The following is a 17,619-nucleotide window of genomic DNA, read 5'->3' as shown; positions in this document are numbered from 1 at the left end:
GTCACATGCGACACTGTGGGAAATGTTCAAGGTGTGGTTACGGGGCATCCTCATGTCCAAGACCACAGGGCTGCTGGCCTCGATCAGAAAAGAATTAGGCCAGGTGGAGTCTCAGCTGACGATACTCAAACAGGATTACAGCAACACCCATAATAAAGATACCCTTGCAACCATACACAAATTACTGGGCGAATTTAATAAACTTGCTGACAGAGAAGTACAGTACATGGCTACCCCAGCCAGGGCCCATAGATACGGCGAGAGCAATAAAGCAGGCACATTTTTGGCCAACATGCTTAAAGCTGAAAACTACCATAACTCCATTGCTAGTGTCCTGATGATACAAGGGGAGGTGATAAATCGGGAAGAAGACATAAATGCCACATTCAATCAATTTGACACAACCCTGTACTCTAACCATGACGAAAGATTGGATGAGGAAACATCCTTGTTTTTACGGGGGCTAGGGCTCCCTGACCTCTCCCCTGATACGCGATCCACGTTAGACTTGCCCATCACACTAGAAGGGATAACTGGGGCCATTAGGGCCTTAACGTCCGGGAAGGCCCCAGGTTCTGATGGCCTAGGGGCTGAACTATATAAGACTTTCCAAGAGAAACTAGCCCCTATCTTATTGAATGTGTGGGAGGAAGCTATTGACCGAGGCACGCTCCCGGACTCTATTCGGGAGGCAATTAGAACTGTACTCCTGAAACCCCGACGCCCCACCCATGATATGTCATCATACAGGCCTCTTTCTCTGATCAACACTGATGGCAAACTTTTCACCAAAATTCTGCCCGCTTGACTCCTCCCATATATGCCCACACTGGTCCACCCTGACCAGTCAGAATTCATCCCTATGCGTTCCACAGCCCTGAACCTTTGCAGTTTGTTTGGGGTGATGGCACAGATTGACCCCAATGCAAATGCAGCGATTGCTGCACTTAACGCTGAGAAGGCATTTGATTCGCTCTCCTGGTCCTATATGTTTTCGGGGCTTGAATGCTTCGGATTGGGGACGTACTTTTTAAATGTGTCCGGCTACTCTGCACCAACCCGGGGACGAGAGTTCTCACTAATCACACTCTTTCTTCTCTCTTTTCACTGGACAGGCATACCAGGCAGGCAGGGCTGTCCTTTCTCCCACATATTGTTTGCTCTTACAATCGAACCCATGGTGGAGTGTGTCCAGAAGAACCAATCACACAGAGGCATTAGAATGCCTGGCCCTCCACAGATAATTTCCATTTATGCGGACAACACTTTGCTGTATGTTTGAGACCCCGAGACTATCCTGAAACCAATCATGGCCGACATCCACAAGTTTGGGAGTTATTCTGGATATAAGATCAATATTTCCAAATCTGAACTGTTCCCGCTTAACCCAGCCACAAAAAAACCTATCTAATATTAGCAGATTTAAATGGTCCCCGGTTCGGGTCCGCTATCTGGGCATCATCGTGTCCAGAGACAAACATACACTATATGCGGATAATCATGAGGAATTTCTACAGACACTCACAGCCAAACTTCATCTGTGGACGAAGCTCCCTATCTCCCTTTATGGGCGCGTAGCGCTCCTTAAAATGATTGTGCTCCCTAAACTGCTTTACTATTTTGGCAATGCTCCCATCTGGCCAGGCAAAGCTTTCTTTAAAAAGCTCCAATCACTTGCTGCTTCATTTCTATGTGGGGGAGGGACCGCAAGGATGAAATGGGTCAAACTGGTTGAGCCATATTCAAGTGGCAGCATTGCAGCTCGGAACTTCGAATTATATTATCTGGTCGCCCAAGCCCAATTTGCCAAACACTGGTTCGACCCAGGCGATACTACCACACATATTACTGTCGAGAAACTTGCAGCCTCTCCTTCCGATGTTCCATCTGTCATTTTCAGCCCCAGCCACAACGACCCATGTAAGTTCGACCCCGTGTCTACTACTACACATGCATGGTCCAAGATATACAGGAGAATCGGGGTGACGGTTCCCTACGATCCTGAAGTTCCACTCTGGCATTTTCCCGGTATCTCTCCCACTTTCGACAAAGCACTGAAAATAGTGTGGGACCTGTCCAAACAACTGAAAATTCAAGATATATTCCCTGGGGGCATTTATGTTAGTCTGGAGGATTTTGTTGTTACTGTGGGAGGCGGAAAACTCAAACAGCTTCAGTACTATCGCACGAGGGCCGCGTTTGCTGCAAAGTTGCTAACCCATGAGTGCACGCGTGCCATGACGGCAATTGATGGGAAGAAGAAGGGGGTTTCAAACTTGTATGGCATAGTGCAGTCACACTCTTGCTCTTTAAATGCCAAACAATGGACTTGGGAAGCAGATTTGGGTATGACATTGAGCAAGGAACAGTGGATCAGATACTGCCAACTTACCAAATCTGTGTCTTTGAACTCTGGGCTACGACTGATACAATTTAAGATTCTTAACCAACTCCATTACACCCCTGCTAAACTGGCTAAGTTTGTGGTGGACTGCACAGGGGAATGTCTGAAATGTGGTGCACCGAATGCGGGCGCCTTCAGCATGTATTGGGCATTGTTACGTTCTGGGCCTTAGTCGCAGATATCCTTGAAAAAATTACATCAATCCCTGCATCACTGTCCCCCTTAAAGTACTTGTTCGGGGACATTGGCAAGGTGGCTGAAACCACCAGCCGTCTATTTTATGTAACCTGTGCCGTTGTGAAATGTTGCATATTGAAATGTTGGAAAACCATGAATGCACCCCGTATTGACGATTTTTTCGTGACCTAACATTGGTTAATGGATGTGAAGAACAATGTGTATTAACTGTATCAGCGACTAGCTGCCACAAGGACATCTGGGCTCCGTTCAGAAGCTATTTGTGTGACATGCTGTATGATGGTGATTTCGCCCCCTCATCTACACCTTGAGCCAACGTTTCCCTTATGGGATATTTGTTGATATTATAATATTGTATTACTTGTGACATACCTGTAACTGTGTTGGTGCCTATATGACTCTCAATAAAATAAAGTAAAAAAAAAATGCTGCAGAATTGACAGATGAGTTAGAGGCAACCATTGATGAAATACTGCAGTCGACAACATTGGAGGTGGATATATTGGAGGAGATAGCCGGGGAATCAGTGGAACCGGTTTATGATACTATACCATCAAGGAAAGAGCATAGGAAATTGAAAAAGGTGGGAAAAAAGAAGTTAGATTAAGAAAAGTATAAACTTCCCATGTGAGAGTGATGGATGAACCAGCTAGCACACCAAATTAAAAGGGCAAGCAGTCTATATAAAAGCCACTAAGAAAGCTGCCAACATATAAAAAAAGCTTAAAACAAAATGGGCAACCTAACGAGCTGGCTACCTGGTGCTAAAGAGAAGAGCAGGGAAAATGAGTAACAGGCGTTACAGACTATGGAGACTGTTACAGAGAATAATTGTAGTATCCAGGACACATCTATGGATGAGTCGTACCCAATAGATGATCAGATTCTTGAGGATGTGAAGGAGGCAATAGTAGCTCTGAAAGGACCTAATAGTAGTTTAGACATCGGGTGACGTGAACCTTTACCAACTACCTCCTTTACGATCTCATGCCTGTTCGATGATGAGAAATTACCTGTGAACCGTGGCTCCATTTTACAATCGTTTAACCATCAGCCTGCATTGAGAGTTCTGAAAAGTGCAGATTTGGAATATGTGGAGCAAATAGAGGAGTAGTCCCTGCCACTAACTAGAGTGCACTGTTATACTTCCGAGGTGGCCTCTCTTGTTAGGGGGAATGCAGAGTTACTATTAAAATGTGGTTACGATTTGGATCGCCCTGTAAGAATAACTGTTAAAGAAAAAGAATATGGCATTGAGGGCAAATCTCAAGTAGCGCATAGACAGAGTAGAGAGGGCAAAGGGAGCCCACAGGAGGAGCTGGATGAGCAGAAGGAGGGGAGACAATCAGAGGGTGAAGGAGTTAAATAGTCAAAAGGTGGGAATGAGGGGGAAAGGGAAAGAGGAGGTGAAGAAGAGGGAAACCAGGGGACCACCACAAGTGAGAAAGGCAGAGTAGTTGGAAAGAGGAAGCAGAGACGGGTGGAGGTGAGGAGAAGAAACAGGAAGTGAGGGAGAGGGAGGGTGAGTAGTCCCTTGGAGGCAGGGGGAAATGCCTGATGGATAGTAAAAAACACAAGTCTATGTTTTCTGGGAGAAGTGGGAAGAGGAACAAGCACATTGCAGAACATGGAGGAGGTTAAATGAAAGCTACCTCTAAGCCTAGTAACAAGTTCTAGCCCCATGCCCCTAAGTAGGACTGAACATCAGCTTGGCAAGGAGGGTAGGAAGATGGGTTTGAAAGGTATAGATTTAAGACCTAAGAGCCCAATCAGGAACCTAGACACACCCCAGGCCTATCTCATTTTAGGGAGAAGGTGTGAAACCTGCTCAAGAAGAGGCTGCAATAAGATTACTAGCAGCATTTTGGTAATTCTACCCACTTATCGGCGACCCTCAGATGGCAACTCTCCCACCAAGATATCATACAAAGGAGCGTCCCTGTACAAGAGATTGTGAATGACACCGGGAGACATTTGGAGAACTCTTTTGAACTATGAATACTTTTTGTCATTCTGACCCTTTTCTAGTTATACATAGTCCCGAATAAAGAAATCCATGAGCTGTGTCCTTTGTGAAGACCACCGGCTTCATGACAGTAAGAATCTGAAATAGTCAAAACAATGCATAATGTCTATTTTTTACCTTAAATGTACACACCAAGAGTAATTGATTAAAAAAGATAAAATAGAGCTCAGGAAAATTGGGCTGTTAAAGTTTTAATAAAAATCGAAGAAGCATAACCACTACCTTAGTGAATAGAGTCAATTACAAGTAACTCAATTTAAGGATAAATGGAACAGAGTATAATGAGACATACAAGTTCAGTTCAAAGTTGCTTTATTTTCAAAAGATACATAGACCCAGAGCAATACACAGCTTGGTTTCCAAACTGAGGCTAATTGCTTCCTTGGTTGCATTCTGATTGAACATCCACCGATTAACATCTATCACTTGTACATGGTATAATATGATATAATATGGCATTTACAACGCGCCTGTACACAAGTGTTTCTAGGCGCGACAAGGCAAGGAGGGGGAAACAGAGGGAGGACAAAACCAACGATCTTACTAGGACTTATGTCATTCAGATCGCGGAAGAGAGGGAGAAGTGCTGAGGGGGGGCAGGGGAAGGGGAGAAGTACAGGTAACTAAAGTGCAGCCAGCGGGTGGCTAAAGCATGTTACTCATTAAGTGCAACCAGTGGGTGGCTTATAAGTGCAGAGCGAGGGGACTGAAGGGTTGCAGATCCAGACCACAAGTGCTGGGAGATCCAGGAGGCAGTGAAACTGGCAACTGGACATACAGGAGCATGGGCCCAAGTTCAGAGTGTAGCCAGGTGACCAGTGGGTGGAGCAATCGAGACATCAGCAGGGGAGAGGAAGAGAGAAAGCAGAAGCAAAAGGAAGGTCTTGGGTTGCTGGTTGAACTGAAGGTGGTTCTGCTTGAGTTTGAGAGAGGCAGGGAGGCTGTTCCTGAGGGAGGCCCCAGCTGAAAAAAGAGATTTACCACCAACTCTTTGCTTGAAAAAGCGACTGACCCTCAGAGAGTTGGAGGTGGATGAGCGGAGAGCTCGAGAAGGGGGATGTTTAGGAAGAGAGAGTTGGATGTAGTGTAGTCCCATGCCTCAGAAAGCCTTGTGGACGATGCAAAGGGTCTTGAACTTGATCCTTACCACCACAGGGAGCCAATGAAGAGATTTCAGAGCTGGCGAAATATGATCCCTTGGCTTGAGGCCAAGGATAAGTCTTGCAGTCCTGTTCTGGATAAGTTGTAGAGGTCAGAGAGTAGAGGCATGAAGATTTAGAAAGAGGTTGTTGCAGTAGTCCAGCCTAGAGAGGACCAGAACTCTGGAGACAGTGAGCTTCTAGAGGAAAGTGAGGAAAGAAAGAATATCTCTGAGTAGTGGAGTAGTGGAGAATGGTAACCAAGGGACTTTGCGATTTTGTGTTTGGAAGTCTAGAGCATTTCATGCACTTCAAAATAGTTTGTCCTATGCAAATCTAAGGGAGAAACATCTACTGACTATCCACAGAGAACGTAGCAGTTGTCAGGCTCATGTAGCATTGTCTACTTTATTGCTAATGGTGATTATGTGCACACCATTTTCTGTATACATCTAACTGGAACAATCTGTACATCTCAGAGCACTGATCAGGGCATCATTAATTAGTATCAGATGGTGGATACATTCAATGTATTTAGAATTTTGCATCAATCCTCTAGACTTCTTAAGATGAATGATTTGTCTACATTTTTGTGTAATGATAGTTCTAATTTGGGATTTTAATGCTGTTTTGTCTTTGATGCATGTTAACACAATTGTGATTTTGTATTTGTATGCGTCTTTTTTGAAAAATGTCTGACTCTTTAAAAAAAAAGGTATTTTTGATGTGAATATTCTCATCTCTACAATCAAACACATTGAACAGGAAAGCACTCTGAAGAGTGTTAATTTAGAATCACTAAATGAACACCATATAACATAGTTTTACATTAGCTGCAAGAATAATTCTGGGTCATTAATCCCCCCTTTGTGTTATAATGAGGTTTCAATAGAAACACCATACTAGATGAAAAAAAAGCAAACGAGAGCAGTCTTAGTTTGCAATTCACATTCACAAAACAGTGACATATACATATTCCTGTAGTAAGAAATAATCGTAATAGTGTTGAAAGTGGAAACACTGAGCAATACAGCGTAATGTGCTACCCATTGTACCATAATGTCAGCATTTTCTCTAAATTCTCTGTTCCAGCTTTGACAAAAAGGGAGATGTACATTACCTGATCAAGTGGAAAGACTTGCCTTATGATCAATGCACATGGGAGATTGACGATATTGACATTCCATACTATGAAGACTTGAAAGTGTCGTATTGGAACCACAGGTACGTCGTTAGGAATCTGAGAGAAGAAATGAAAGGGTAACTTAGACTTATGTGACCTACTAGGTTAACAGCAGCAAAATATGGGTTCCAAATAAGACACAAAATGCATGGTGAGGAAGCCGAAATGTTAACACATATTTTCAAAGCCATGTGTCTTGTTACAAAAGGAGACCTTTGAGATTCCTTTAACGTTTGCCTACAGAATTCAATGGTTGATGCAATTTTAACAATGCTAGTTGGGACATAAAGCTTCTTAACACATTTGAACCCAGTCCACATTTGACTCAAGAATGTTAGTATTTGTTTCAAAACTGTGCCAAAGGTTACTAAGGATTGAGGCTGGGCAGGATACGGTCATACAAATTCTCATACAAAATGTTTGATTTGATAAATATGCTTAACTTCTGTGTTAATCTGTTTCCGTAATTCATTTTGAGCACCCACATAAAGACAGGTCTTCTTCAATAGGTCTGGCTGGCCTCTATTGGGGTTCAGACACCACTGAAATGATTTATGATGTTTTAAATGATGGCACATTACAGACATGTCTACATAGATGATAAAGTCCTTGAGTGGGTCTTGTTGCCCTTCCACAAAAGCTCAACAGATCTCGAAATGGTCTTGGATCAGTCGATGGACTGGACTTGTTGACTCACCCAATGGGAAACTCCAGCCAGGTTTTCAGCATTGTCAGCAAATATACAAACAATAGCCATTGGCATTTATCACATGCAACACATTCCTCAATCATTGCAATGCCCTAGTAACTTCTAGGTAATCCTTATTAATCCTAGTCTTACATCATTGTGACAGCGTAAGGGATTTCACTCAGGCACACACCCAAGTCTCGCCTAGTATGTTGTGCGCAAATGAAACCCTTATTTTATTTTTCTCTATAAGTTCAATATTCTGAATGATATACCACTCATATCACACCCTCCTCAAAATATCCCCCAGGTCACACTGAACCAGGAATCAGCCTAGTTTGTAAAGGTAAAGATGTATTTATTTATTTAATATTCCATCACACATAAGTTTAATATAGATATATATGGGGCAGCAATCACCCAAAGGGTGATAATACAATTTAGAAAGATAAGCAAAGCAATTGAATTCACTTATAAGGAGCCAAATCAAAAACACAGGGAAAAAGAACAGTTTGTTTTGCACACATATAGCGTTTACGTTAATGTTCCCCCTGCAAAGTTTTGTTTAAATACAATTGAGCAGTCCTACACCAATGCGAGTAATCAGCAGGTTTTCAGAAATGAAACACAATAGTTATAGGCAATCTTCCTTCCCTAAACAAGAGAGGAAACCCGTTTTGGCAAATGACACTTGTAAACTGGCAGATGAAAAATGGCTTTGTGAAAGACTGCAAAAAGGTGCAAAAATGCTTAAATGGAGACAAGTTCTAAAGAAAGCAACACTAATCAGGTCCTCACATACATAAGCTATAATATAAACAACAATACACACTTGAGATCAGGATGGGATGGAAAAAGCACTTTGAAATGGGGAAATGACACATGTAAACTTGGGAATTTTGCAAATGTGCGGCAAACTTTTACTATGCAATATTGAAGAAAAACTCAGTGAGAGTTGAAATTTCATTTCTGTCTTGAGAACTGAAGGAGTTATAGAGGTTTTAGTGAGAGGCATTTTTGCAAAATAGGCGCGAAATTGAAAACAAAAATGTGCTTTTGAAAATGACGGATGGGTTTGATTACACTATATATTATGACTATGAAAAAGAGAATGCCACAGATGGATCTTACAATCAGGGCAATGAGGATTCTAACACTACTGGAGTTCTGAATTAAAGATGGGATGGGTTGAGATAGGGATAATACAATGCAGATATACCAAGGGTCACTGTTCTTCCTGTTAATACTGACAGAAGAAGTTATTAAATTGGACCGTCAGCTCTGCTCAATAAATTCGATCTGGTCTACCGCAACAAGGCACCTCTAGCGGGATTTGATCAGCAAGGTGGTTTTGGTCAACTGGACTGCACCTCAGCCTGGATTTGGAAGGGCCCTTCTGGTTACTGGACACGGTAGATAGCAGGATGCAAGTTTTCAGTGGGCAAGCCTTAGTGGTCGCAAGACAAGATGAATCAGAATTAAATCCCTTCAACTTTGGATTGTTTGCATTTCGGTCAGGCTAGCAATAATTTTGCAATGCTAGAGTCTGGATTCTGCAAAGAAATCTGGATCTTTCAAGAATTCTGGAGTCAGCTACAAGTTGAAGAGTTCTGGAATAAGGTGCTGCACGGACATCTGGAAGGGTTCTGAAATCAGTGTGTTCTGGAAGCAGTCTGTTCTGGAAGCAGTCCCTTTTGTGTAGTCAAACTTCTATATTTATACATTACAAATTCCAACCCCCAGTTTATGGTGTGGGAAGAACTTCAAAACACATCCCATGTCTGTGAGTGGCTACTGGCGTGTGCTTTGTCCTGGTTGGCAGTCTAAACAGAGCTGTCATCTTATGACATGATTTAGGAACTCCCACCTGGATTTTTACCCAAAACATACTTTTGCACAAATGTACATTTCTACCATTATGTACCCTCATAAAATTGTACACATATACTTTATACTCGATTATCTACATTTACATCCCCTTCCCATCTTTGTGATAGCTGTATTGGTCATTCTATGGATTTTTATCAATTTTACCCATAACACTTTGGATTAATCATTTCTAATTTGATACATCTTTGGGCGCTGATCAGGGGATCATGTACATACAATCTTAAACTAGCAACATTTATAGTTTTGCCACAATCAGTGTTTTAGTTTATCTTTGGTTCCTTTATAGTACGGACTCCTACCACATCTTCAACTGTCTAGCATGAGTTAAGATTTATAAGTTTGTATTTTTCACTTGTCTACTTATTTTGGCTGTCCTGTTAAATGTCATAAAGGTCTGAAGCAAAAACAAGTAATTTCCATTCAAAATCCAGTCCAGGTTTTTTTTTCTTACTTTCAAAGTGAGCAAATGGCCAGTCGTTTGAAGTTCACTGAGAAACCTCCTCTACATCCGTCCTCTCCTTTAGGAAGGTGGGTGTCCAAGCCTTCCTTTGTCCTTTGGTCAGCTAGGAGACAAATGTCTGAGGCCTTCTTTGTTTTCATTATGCGGGAACCATTAACAGCCATCAGCCTTTCTGTTCTCAAGGAAGTGTCAAGCAGAGATGTCAGTTTTCCCAGGCCAGGCTATCAGATCAGAATTACATAATGGATTGTTCCCAGACTGGGCCCTTTGACATTAAAGTTTTTTCATTTCCCATATAAAATATAAACACAGTTTATAAAGGATTTAAACATTTTAAAAGAATTAGCCCTTCACCAACAGAGGCTATTTTTACCATTTTAATCAAGAAATAGAAACACTTTTAAACAGGGTTTGACAGTTAATTTTCTTATGTAGCTGTCAGTCGGTGAGGCCTGGATTCCTCCTACTGCCTGGATAATCCATGATTTCAGCACACTCTCCTTTCAATAATTAACTGGGGAAAATGACTGAATTTAGCGCCGAAAAAGCACTTTGAAGATTTCCATTGATTAGGAAACTGTATTTAATAGCATTTTCGGATTTTACCCTTCTGTGGCCTTGTTTGAAGTGACAGTGACAGATGACAGATGACAGCAGCGATTTCTGTTTTTACACCAACTTTGCCTGTGCGTGTCGCAGGGTGTGCAGCTCTTTGGTGGTTTATGCACCATGCGCAATTTTTCAGATTTGGCGCGCACAGGGTTATTTCCTCAATTTTGACAGTTTTCTTTCCCCATTGGCAAAGGGGTGCAGTGTGGCGCAGTGGCGTGGATAAAAATATTCCACAACCTACTGAACCAAGAGGTTCCCACTACACAAAATAATGATCCTTTTTTCCATTGTTTGAAGTATATCTGAACTGTAGGAGAAGCTGTACAGCAGTCTAAGGGGATACCTCAGGAGTTAAGTGTTTGCCTCAAACATGACACCAACGTGCACTTTAGAGGTTCAAATCCTGGCATGAGTCGCCGTATAAAATACAGTATATTATTATATTATTATTCACAGTTGAACTCCCAAGCCCCCAATCAGGTAGAGTCAAATCTCTTGGTTTAAGAGATTTAAGGGCTTTGATAAGGATGAATAGGCCTAGGTTTGATGAGGATTACTTGGACGTAATTTGGCTTCACTCCCACGTTCCTCTTGCTTTTTGGAGCTCCAGTCCTTACTAAATAAATTCATAATATAGTTCAGGGTTTCGTTCAGCTGGTGACATCCCAAATTGAGCACTCCTGTAGGGCCTTCTTGGGTCTTACAGCATACCCGATTCACCAACTCCAGAGGCTCTAAATCATACCAACATGTCTGGTGTTTTTGCTAGAGCACACAGTAGTAAAGTCCCTCAACGTTACCTATATGGAAGGGGGAATCTTTAAATGCCTCTGCTTCATGAACTAATCCTAGCAGACTTGGGGCCTACCTTTTAGGGTACAGGTTCACCCACTATTATTCTCTGTCTATGCTGTGCTCTACCTTTGTACTTTTATGCTGTGCTCATAGATGCACAAAGCAGAGTGGGCACACAAAAAATCATTAACTCATCTCCTTAGCATAAAGATGTTCCTATATTCAATTTGAGTTTGCAATATGATACTATGGAAAGTTATCCTAGTCTCTGTCAGCAGCAAAACATCTCTTTTACTTTTACTTATTTGCATTTTTAATGCGCTCACACAGCCCGCGGGCATCGAGGTGCTGTTACAGGAATATTTTTGCTAGTTGCGTATTTATTTATTTTTTTTCGTCTTAGTTGCGTGTTTATAACACACTTAAATACCCAGAGGTGTCTAAGCGTGGACTGGACAGCTTAACATACTATGTAAAATGTTTATAATATCACACAACAATTACACCCAAGCTAGCTGGATTTGACAACAAGACAAAGAAAACCAGACTTCAGACAAATTCTGCAATGTCTGTTTTTATTGGCAAACTAATATAGCAGTCAGTTATTAGCTACTTGTTTTAGTACACTTACAACAAATATTTTCTCTTAGTGACCCAAAAGGAGCACACAAAAATGATTCACAAAAGTGTGGTTTATGGGGCTCTGACAAATGAGCTTCATGAGTCTTGCTCAAGGAGCTGGCATACTCTTGATTTATCTCCTCTGGGTGCCAGGTTGAAGAGGAATCAGACCTACATAATAATGTCAAAGTGACGATAGACCTAATCCACTCTCAAAGAACTAACAAAGAGGCTTTACTCCCTTTTACGGATAACTACAAAGCAACAATGTTCCCTGGTTTAAAACATCTTATGTCCTTTGGAAAATAAAACGACCCTGTCCTTTTCATGTTTAAAAGATTAAGCTGCTCCTCATTTGAACAAAGTTGGTCTTGCTACAGAAAAAGCACCTATCTCAGTGATTCTGCCAGCCAATGTGATGTGTAAGGGAGATATGCTATCACAAGTATGACACTGACACAAGAGTTACAAGTTTCAAACCCTTTATTGAATTCTGGCGGTTTTTGAAAAACTCCTACTTTGCCCTATAGCTATGATGGGAGTAGTCTCTACCATCAAATAATAAAGAAAACACAGTCCTAGTCACCCTATTTCAAATCAAAATGGCCTATACTAATAAAACCTAATGCCTGCCCTATTTCTTATACAAAAACTGTGTAAAGGGGAATGTGTATGCAAAGGAAAGCCAGTATTATAACATAAATCCCGGGAGGATAGCTCAGCGGCAACGTGCGCGCCTTGGAAGCAAGACGACACGAAGCAACACAGGTTCGATCCCTGGGTCCGCGCATAGAAACCTCTGGGTGTTTAACCGCGTTATAAATATGCAAATAAGACAAAAAAAAACAATTACGCAACTAAAAAAACAACAATTCCTATAACAGAGCCTCGATGCCTACGGGCTATGTGAGCGCTTTAAAAATGTAAAATAAATAAATAAAGGATAAAGGTGGCTGAGTCAGCTCTCCTCCCCATGTTGGACAGCACGGCGTGAGGTGGCCCACGTAAACAGGATGACACACTCTGGCTCAGTTTCTCAAAAAAAGGGCAGGTCAAAACGTGGGTCGAGGCCCGCTTGGCCTTCCACATTAAAGTCACTTATTCCAGTTTTCTAAAAGTTCTTTCACAATTCTACAAAAGTTCATGCAGGTCTCCCTCTGATGGGCTCGGACCTCTCAAGGCATCAATTGCTCACTGAGGTTTCCCTCTGTTGGGTTCGGACCTTTCAACAAAAAGTACCTGATTCAACGTAGATCTCCCTCAGCCGGGCACAGACCTTGCAGGGGTTCCCTTCCCCAAGCTTCATTCACATTTGTTAGGGGTTCCCTTCCCCTCACTTATTTCATATTCCAGGTCTCCCTCAGTGGGGCTTGGACCTGCCACTGATGTCGAAGACTTTCGAGTGTACAAGGCTTTTTCCATAGACCTCTGCAGGACCACTTCGACTTTCACTTCAGCTCTCCCTTATGGTATTTGCCCCAGTGTTTCTTGGTCATGGTAGTTCTATAACACAATCAGAAAAGTTAAACAAAATCTTTCTCTTAAAGCAAACACTTTTTATTTTCCCCTTTCGATGAAATTAATCTTGCCCATTGCACATTTCAGAGTTTGGTCACTTTGCCGCTTTGTAACAACACATCAGACATTTCGCTTGGACTTTTGAGTGGGCTATTTTTATTTCCTTTCACCTGACCACTCTGCTACTTTGTATCACTGGCTTCACAGTTATCGGTAACTTTAAAGTTCACTACTGGTTTGCTTTCTTTTGTGTCTCATCAGCACGCACACAACCTTCAATTGTGAGATACACTGTTGCAGCTTCAATCTTTCCTTGACACAAACTGGCCTTTCATGTCTTTCGCTAACTCACTGGTTGTGTGCATTCCTTTACTGTCTCTGCTGCTTTGATTCACAAGTCAAGGTTGATACCACAGGCTTGGCCTCACCTCCCCAACTCTGTAGTTTACTTATTATTTATTTATGTATTAACATTTATAAAGCGTGCATCAGCCCTGAGGCAGTGTGGCGCTGTTACTAAGATAATTGTTTGTTACAGAAGAAAAAATACTTAGTTACATGATACGGAGCGGTAAAAAGGACAGGAACACAAGAGGAGTGGGGGTTGGAGGGTGGTGGAAGGAAGTCAGGGGAGAGTTAGTTGAACAGTGTAGTTTTGAGGGTCTTGCGGAAGGCTGCGAGGGAGGTTCCGGCTCTGAGTGCATTAGGTAGGGCATTCCAGAGTTTGGGTGCTAGATGAGGAAAACTACCTCCTGCGTTTGCTCTTTTGTTGGGAGGTACACGTAGTTGGTTGGCGTAGTGACTTCTTCTGGGACGCAAGGAGGTGTCCCTAGTGATAGTTTCAGATAGGTAGGGTGGAGCATAGAAGCTGAGGCATTTGTGCGTTAAAGTGAGGGTCTTAAAGTTAATCCTCTCTTTAACTGGGAGCCAGTGGGCGGCCCACCTAGCCTGCGTGACGTGGTCTCTTTTAGGGATACTAGGGGTTTCTCCAAGCGCATTGTCTTGGACTATTTGGAGCCTGTTTAGATTTTTGGCCGAAGTGCCTGCAAGGAGAGCATTACAATAATCCAATTTGGCTCCAATAGTGGCTCGAGTGATGGAAAGGCAGTTTTGGCTAGTTAGAAAAGGTTTTATGGCATTTATAAGTTTGGTGGTGTGGGAGGAGGTAGAGGCAATGGCACTGACCTGTCGAGTCATTGAGAGGGAGGAGTCTAGGAAGACTCCAGGGGTCTTAACAGAGGAGGAGACAGGGATGATGGTGTTGTCGATGGTAAAGTTGCAATATTTTTGGTCGAGTTTGGGCAGAATTTCTTTGTGGCTTAGGAGGATGATCTCAGTTTTGTCCCCATTTAAGCACAGTCCATTGGCTGCTATCCAAGCTTGGATGGTAGCATAGATCTGAAGGAGGGCTGCTGCGTCTTGGTCGCAGGAACCAATGAGAGGGAGGAGTACTTGCATATCATCGGCATAGTTCATGTAACCTATGCTGAGGGAGTCAAGTTTGTCAGAGTGGCTTAGTAAACAGGTTGTAGAGGGTAGGTACAGTGCACGATCCCTGGGGAACTCCGCAGTGGATGGCGGTGGGAGCTGTGTTAGCCTGGTCAGAGTAAACCTTCATGGCTCAGCCCTCTAGGAAGGAAGTTATCCAAGATGAGGCCTATTTGGAGAAGTAAGCTGCGTTGGAGAGGTGGGAGGTAAGGATGTTGTGATCAACGAGATCAAACGCAGCACAGAGAACCAGGAGTAGCAAGAGGGCTGGTTTGCCCGTGTCCATTATCTCAATGATTTGCTTTTTTAGGTCCAAGAGGGCAGTGTCTGTGCCATGGCCTTTGCAGAAACCTGATTGCCTTTTACCTAGGATGGCGTTAGATTCCAGGTAATGTTGGATCTGGCAGTGGGCTGGTTTATCTAAGATCTTAAGGAGGAAAGGGACAGTGGTGATGGGCTGGTAGTTGTTGGGGCATGAGGGATCTAGGGGTATTTTTTAATAGGGGGGCGGACCCCTGCTTCTTTTATGCTATGTGGTACAATTTCTGTGAAGAAGGAGGCATTGATGAAAGCCGTGATGATCGGGGTCAGTGCGCCAGCGCACTCTTTAATGATGACAGGAGGGCAAATGTCTCCTTTACACGTGGAGGGTTTGAAGTGCTGGAGTAGATCTGTGACTTTTGATTCTGTGACGTCTCTGAAGGAGAAGAGAGGGGTGAAGGGATTGTGAGGTGGGGAGATGGGCATGGGCTGCCTGTCGGTCGGGTTTGGGTAGTGCTTTGCATTGTGATTGAATTTTATCTTTGAGAAGTTTAATTTTGTTTAGGAGGGCTGTCTGAATGTTGGAGCACCAAGCTTCGTCTTTAATGATCTCGTCTGGACTGGTGGAGGGGGTGATGAGATCTTTGAAGATGGAGAACATTTCCTTGGATTTAGAGTTGGCTGTGGAGATGCATAGGTTGAAGAGTTCAGATTTAGCTTTGAATATAGCTTTTCTGTATAGCGATGAGAGTCTTTTAAATTCTTCCAGAGTGTAATCGTTGGCCATGGACTGCCACTTGGTTAGGCCCAGGTGTTTTCTGGAGCAAAGGGCAGATAGCTCTTCCATGAACCAAGAATTGGTATGCATATGGATGGATTTTTTTTTTCTTTTTTGTCTTCAATTGGGGCTATAGCATCAATGGCTTTAGTGAGAGTGTGGGAGTAGATGTTTGCAATAGAGGTGGGGTTGTTTACGAAGGGCGGTTTGAGTTCTCAGACATCTAGGAACGGGAGGTTATGTTTGGTACATTTTATGGAGCTTCTGACCTTAGCTGGTGGAGCATATGAGAGTACTTTGCAGGTAGGTTTAGTGGGAACAGTGAATTGGTTGCAATTGTGATCCGTCCAGGGGTGGGCCGAGATAGTGCTGATGGTGGGTGAGCAGTTGTGGTCTGCAACCCAGTCAATGGTTCGGCCTTTACAGTGAGTTGAGTCTGTGACTCTATGGGAGAACCCTAGGTCCGTGAGTTCCTTGACTAGTGATGAGGCTGCTTTGTCCTTTGGGTCATGGAGGCCTAAGGTGAAATCTCTGAGTAGGATTGTTTTAGTGGTGCTTTTTAGGTTGTTGCCTAGGATTTGAAGGAGGTGTCTTTGGTAGTCCGCGGCTGTACCAGGCGGTCTGTAGTTGACAAGTATATTAATGGTGCATTTAGGGGATAGAGACAGTTTGGCAGAGAGGAAGGGTCGCTGGCGTCCTTGAAACACAATACAGGCTTCTTCTTGTCTGGGATTTGGCTTTCTCTGTGTATCCTTCACGGTTTCCTGGAAGCAACAGCCTCCTGCTGGGATCTTCAGGGTTACCCTACCCTTCGCTCTGGTACCTCGATCGGTCGTCCTGCTCCAGTGAGTTCACCTTTTCACTGGAAGATCTGCTCCATCTCGTGTCTTACCTTGCTCAGTGTGTGTCTCTATGTTCTGACCTTTTATCCGTGTGGGGGAGCTAATGGGTATCAGACGTATGTGATTAAGGTCAAGTGCCTGACTTTTCCTGACCTGATTAATGGGACATGTCCAATGACATATGCAAGTGTTAGCCTCTTTACTCTCAGTCGTCCTCTTCCTTAGTCCAGTGTTTGTGTAGAAAGGGGGGGTGTTGGAGCATTGGAGAATCCTACAAAATAGAATGGGGTAGGGGCATGGGAAAGGGGGGTATACCGCGTCTTACCATCGGTTGCCTCACCCCCACTCCCGGAAGATCTCCCACCAAGGTGATACTCCGGCACTGGTCCACCCCCAGGGCTGATGCTACCAATCAGCTGGCGCCCTTAAAAGCTCATCACATTAAAAGTGAAGCCATTCAGAAAACAAGGTTTAGCGACAACATTATTCTCATCAGGCAGAAGAAAGGCGCAGCAGAAACCTGTTGGCATAAAGATCCTTATGACATAACGTTAGCCAATTATAACATCAATATAAGGAGGACATTATTAAGGCCAAATCTGAGATATATAATAATAAGGTTCTGAACGCCAAATTGAGTTGCAAGGAACTTTTCTCCATTCTGCTTGATTTCAAGAGTAAATCCCTTTCTTCGCCGGCACCAGTGAAAGACAAGG

The 17,619-nt window shown here is 43.1% G+C and overlaps 1 protein-coding gene across 8 annotated transcripts in view; it reads left to right on the top strand.

Annotated features, from left to right (window-relative positions):
* The window catches only part of CHD5 (chromodomain helicase DNA binding protein 5), a 2,731,226-nt gene that overhangs the window by 878,010 nt on the left and 1,835,597 nt on the right, over positions 1 to 17,619 (top strand). For all 8 annotated transcript variants that reach the window (XM_069610277.1, XM_069610279.1, XM_069610280.1 and 5 more), the window contains one exon: positions 6,860 to 6,991. In XM_069610277.1, the coding sequence (XP_069466378.1) occupies positions 6,860 to 6,991 (132 nt within the window). The remainder of the gene's footprint in view (positions 1 to 6,859; positions 6,992 to 17,619) is intronic.

The sequence above is a fragment of the Ambystoma mexicanum genome, chromosome 8 (genome assembly GCF_040938575.1).
Source record: "Ambystoma mexicanum isolate Mex_15411 chromosome 8, UKY_AmexF1_1, whole genome shotgun sequence".
Taxonomy (NCBI): Eukaryota; Metazoa; Chordata; class Amphibia; order Caudata; family Ambystomatidae; genus Ambystoma; species Ambystoma mexicanum.
This window is presented reverse-complemented; position numbering and strand designations above follow the sequence as displayed.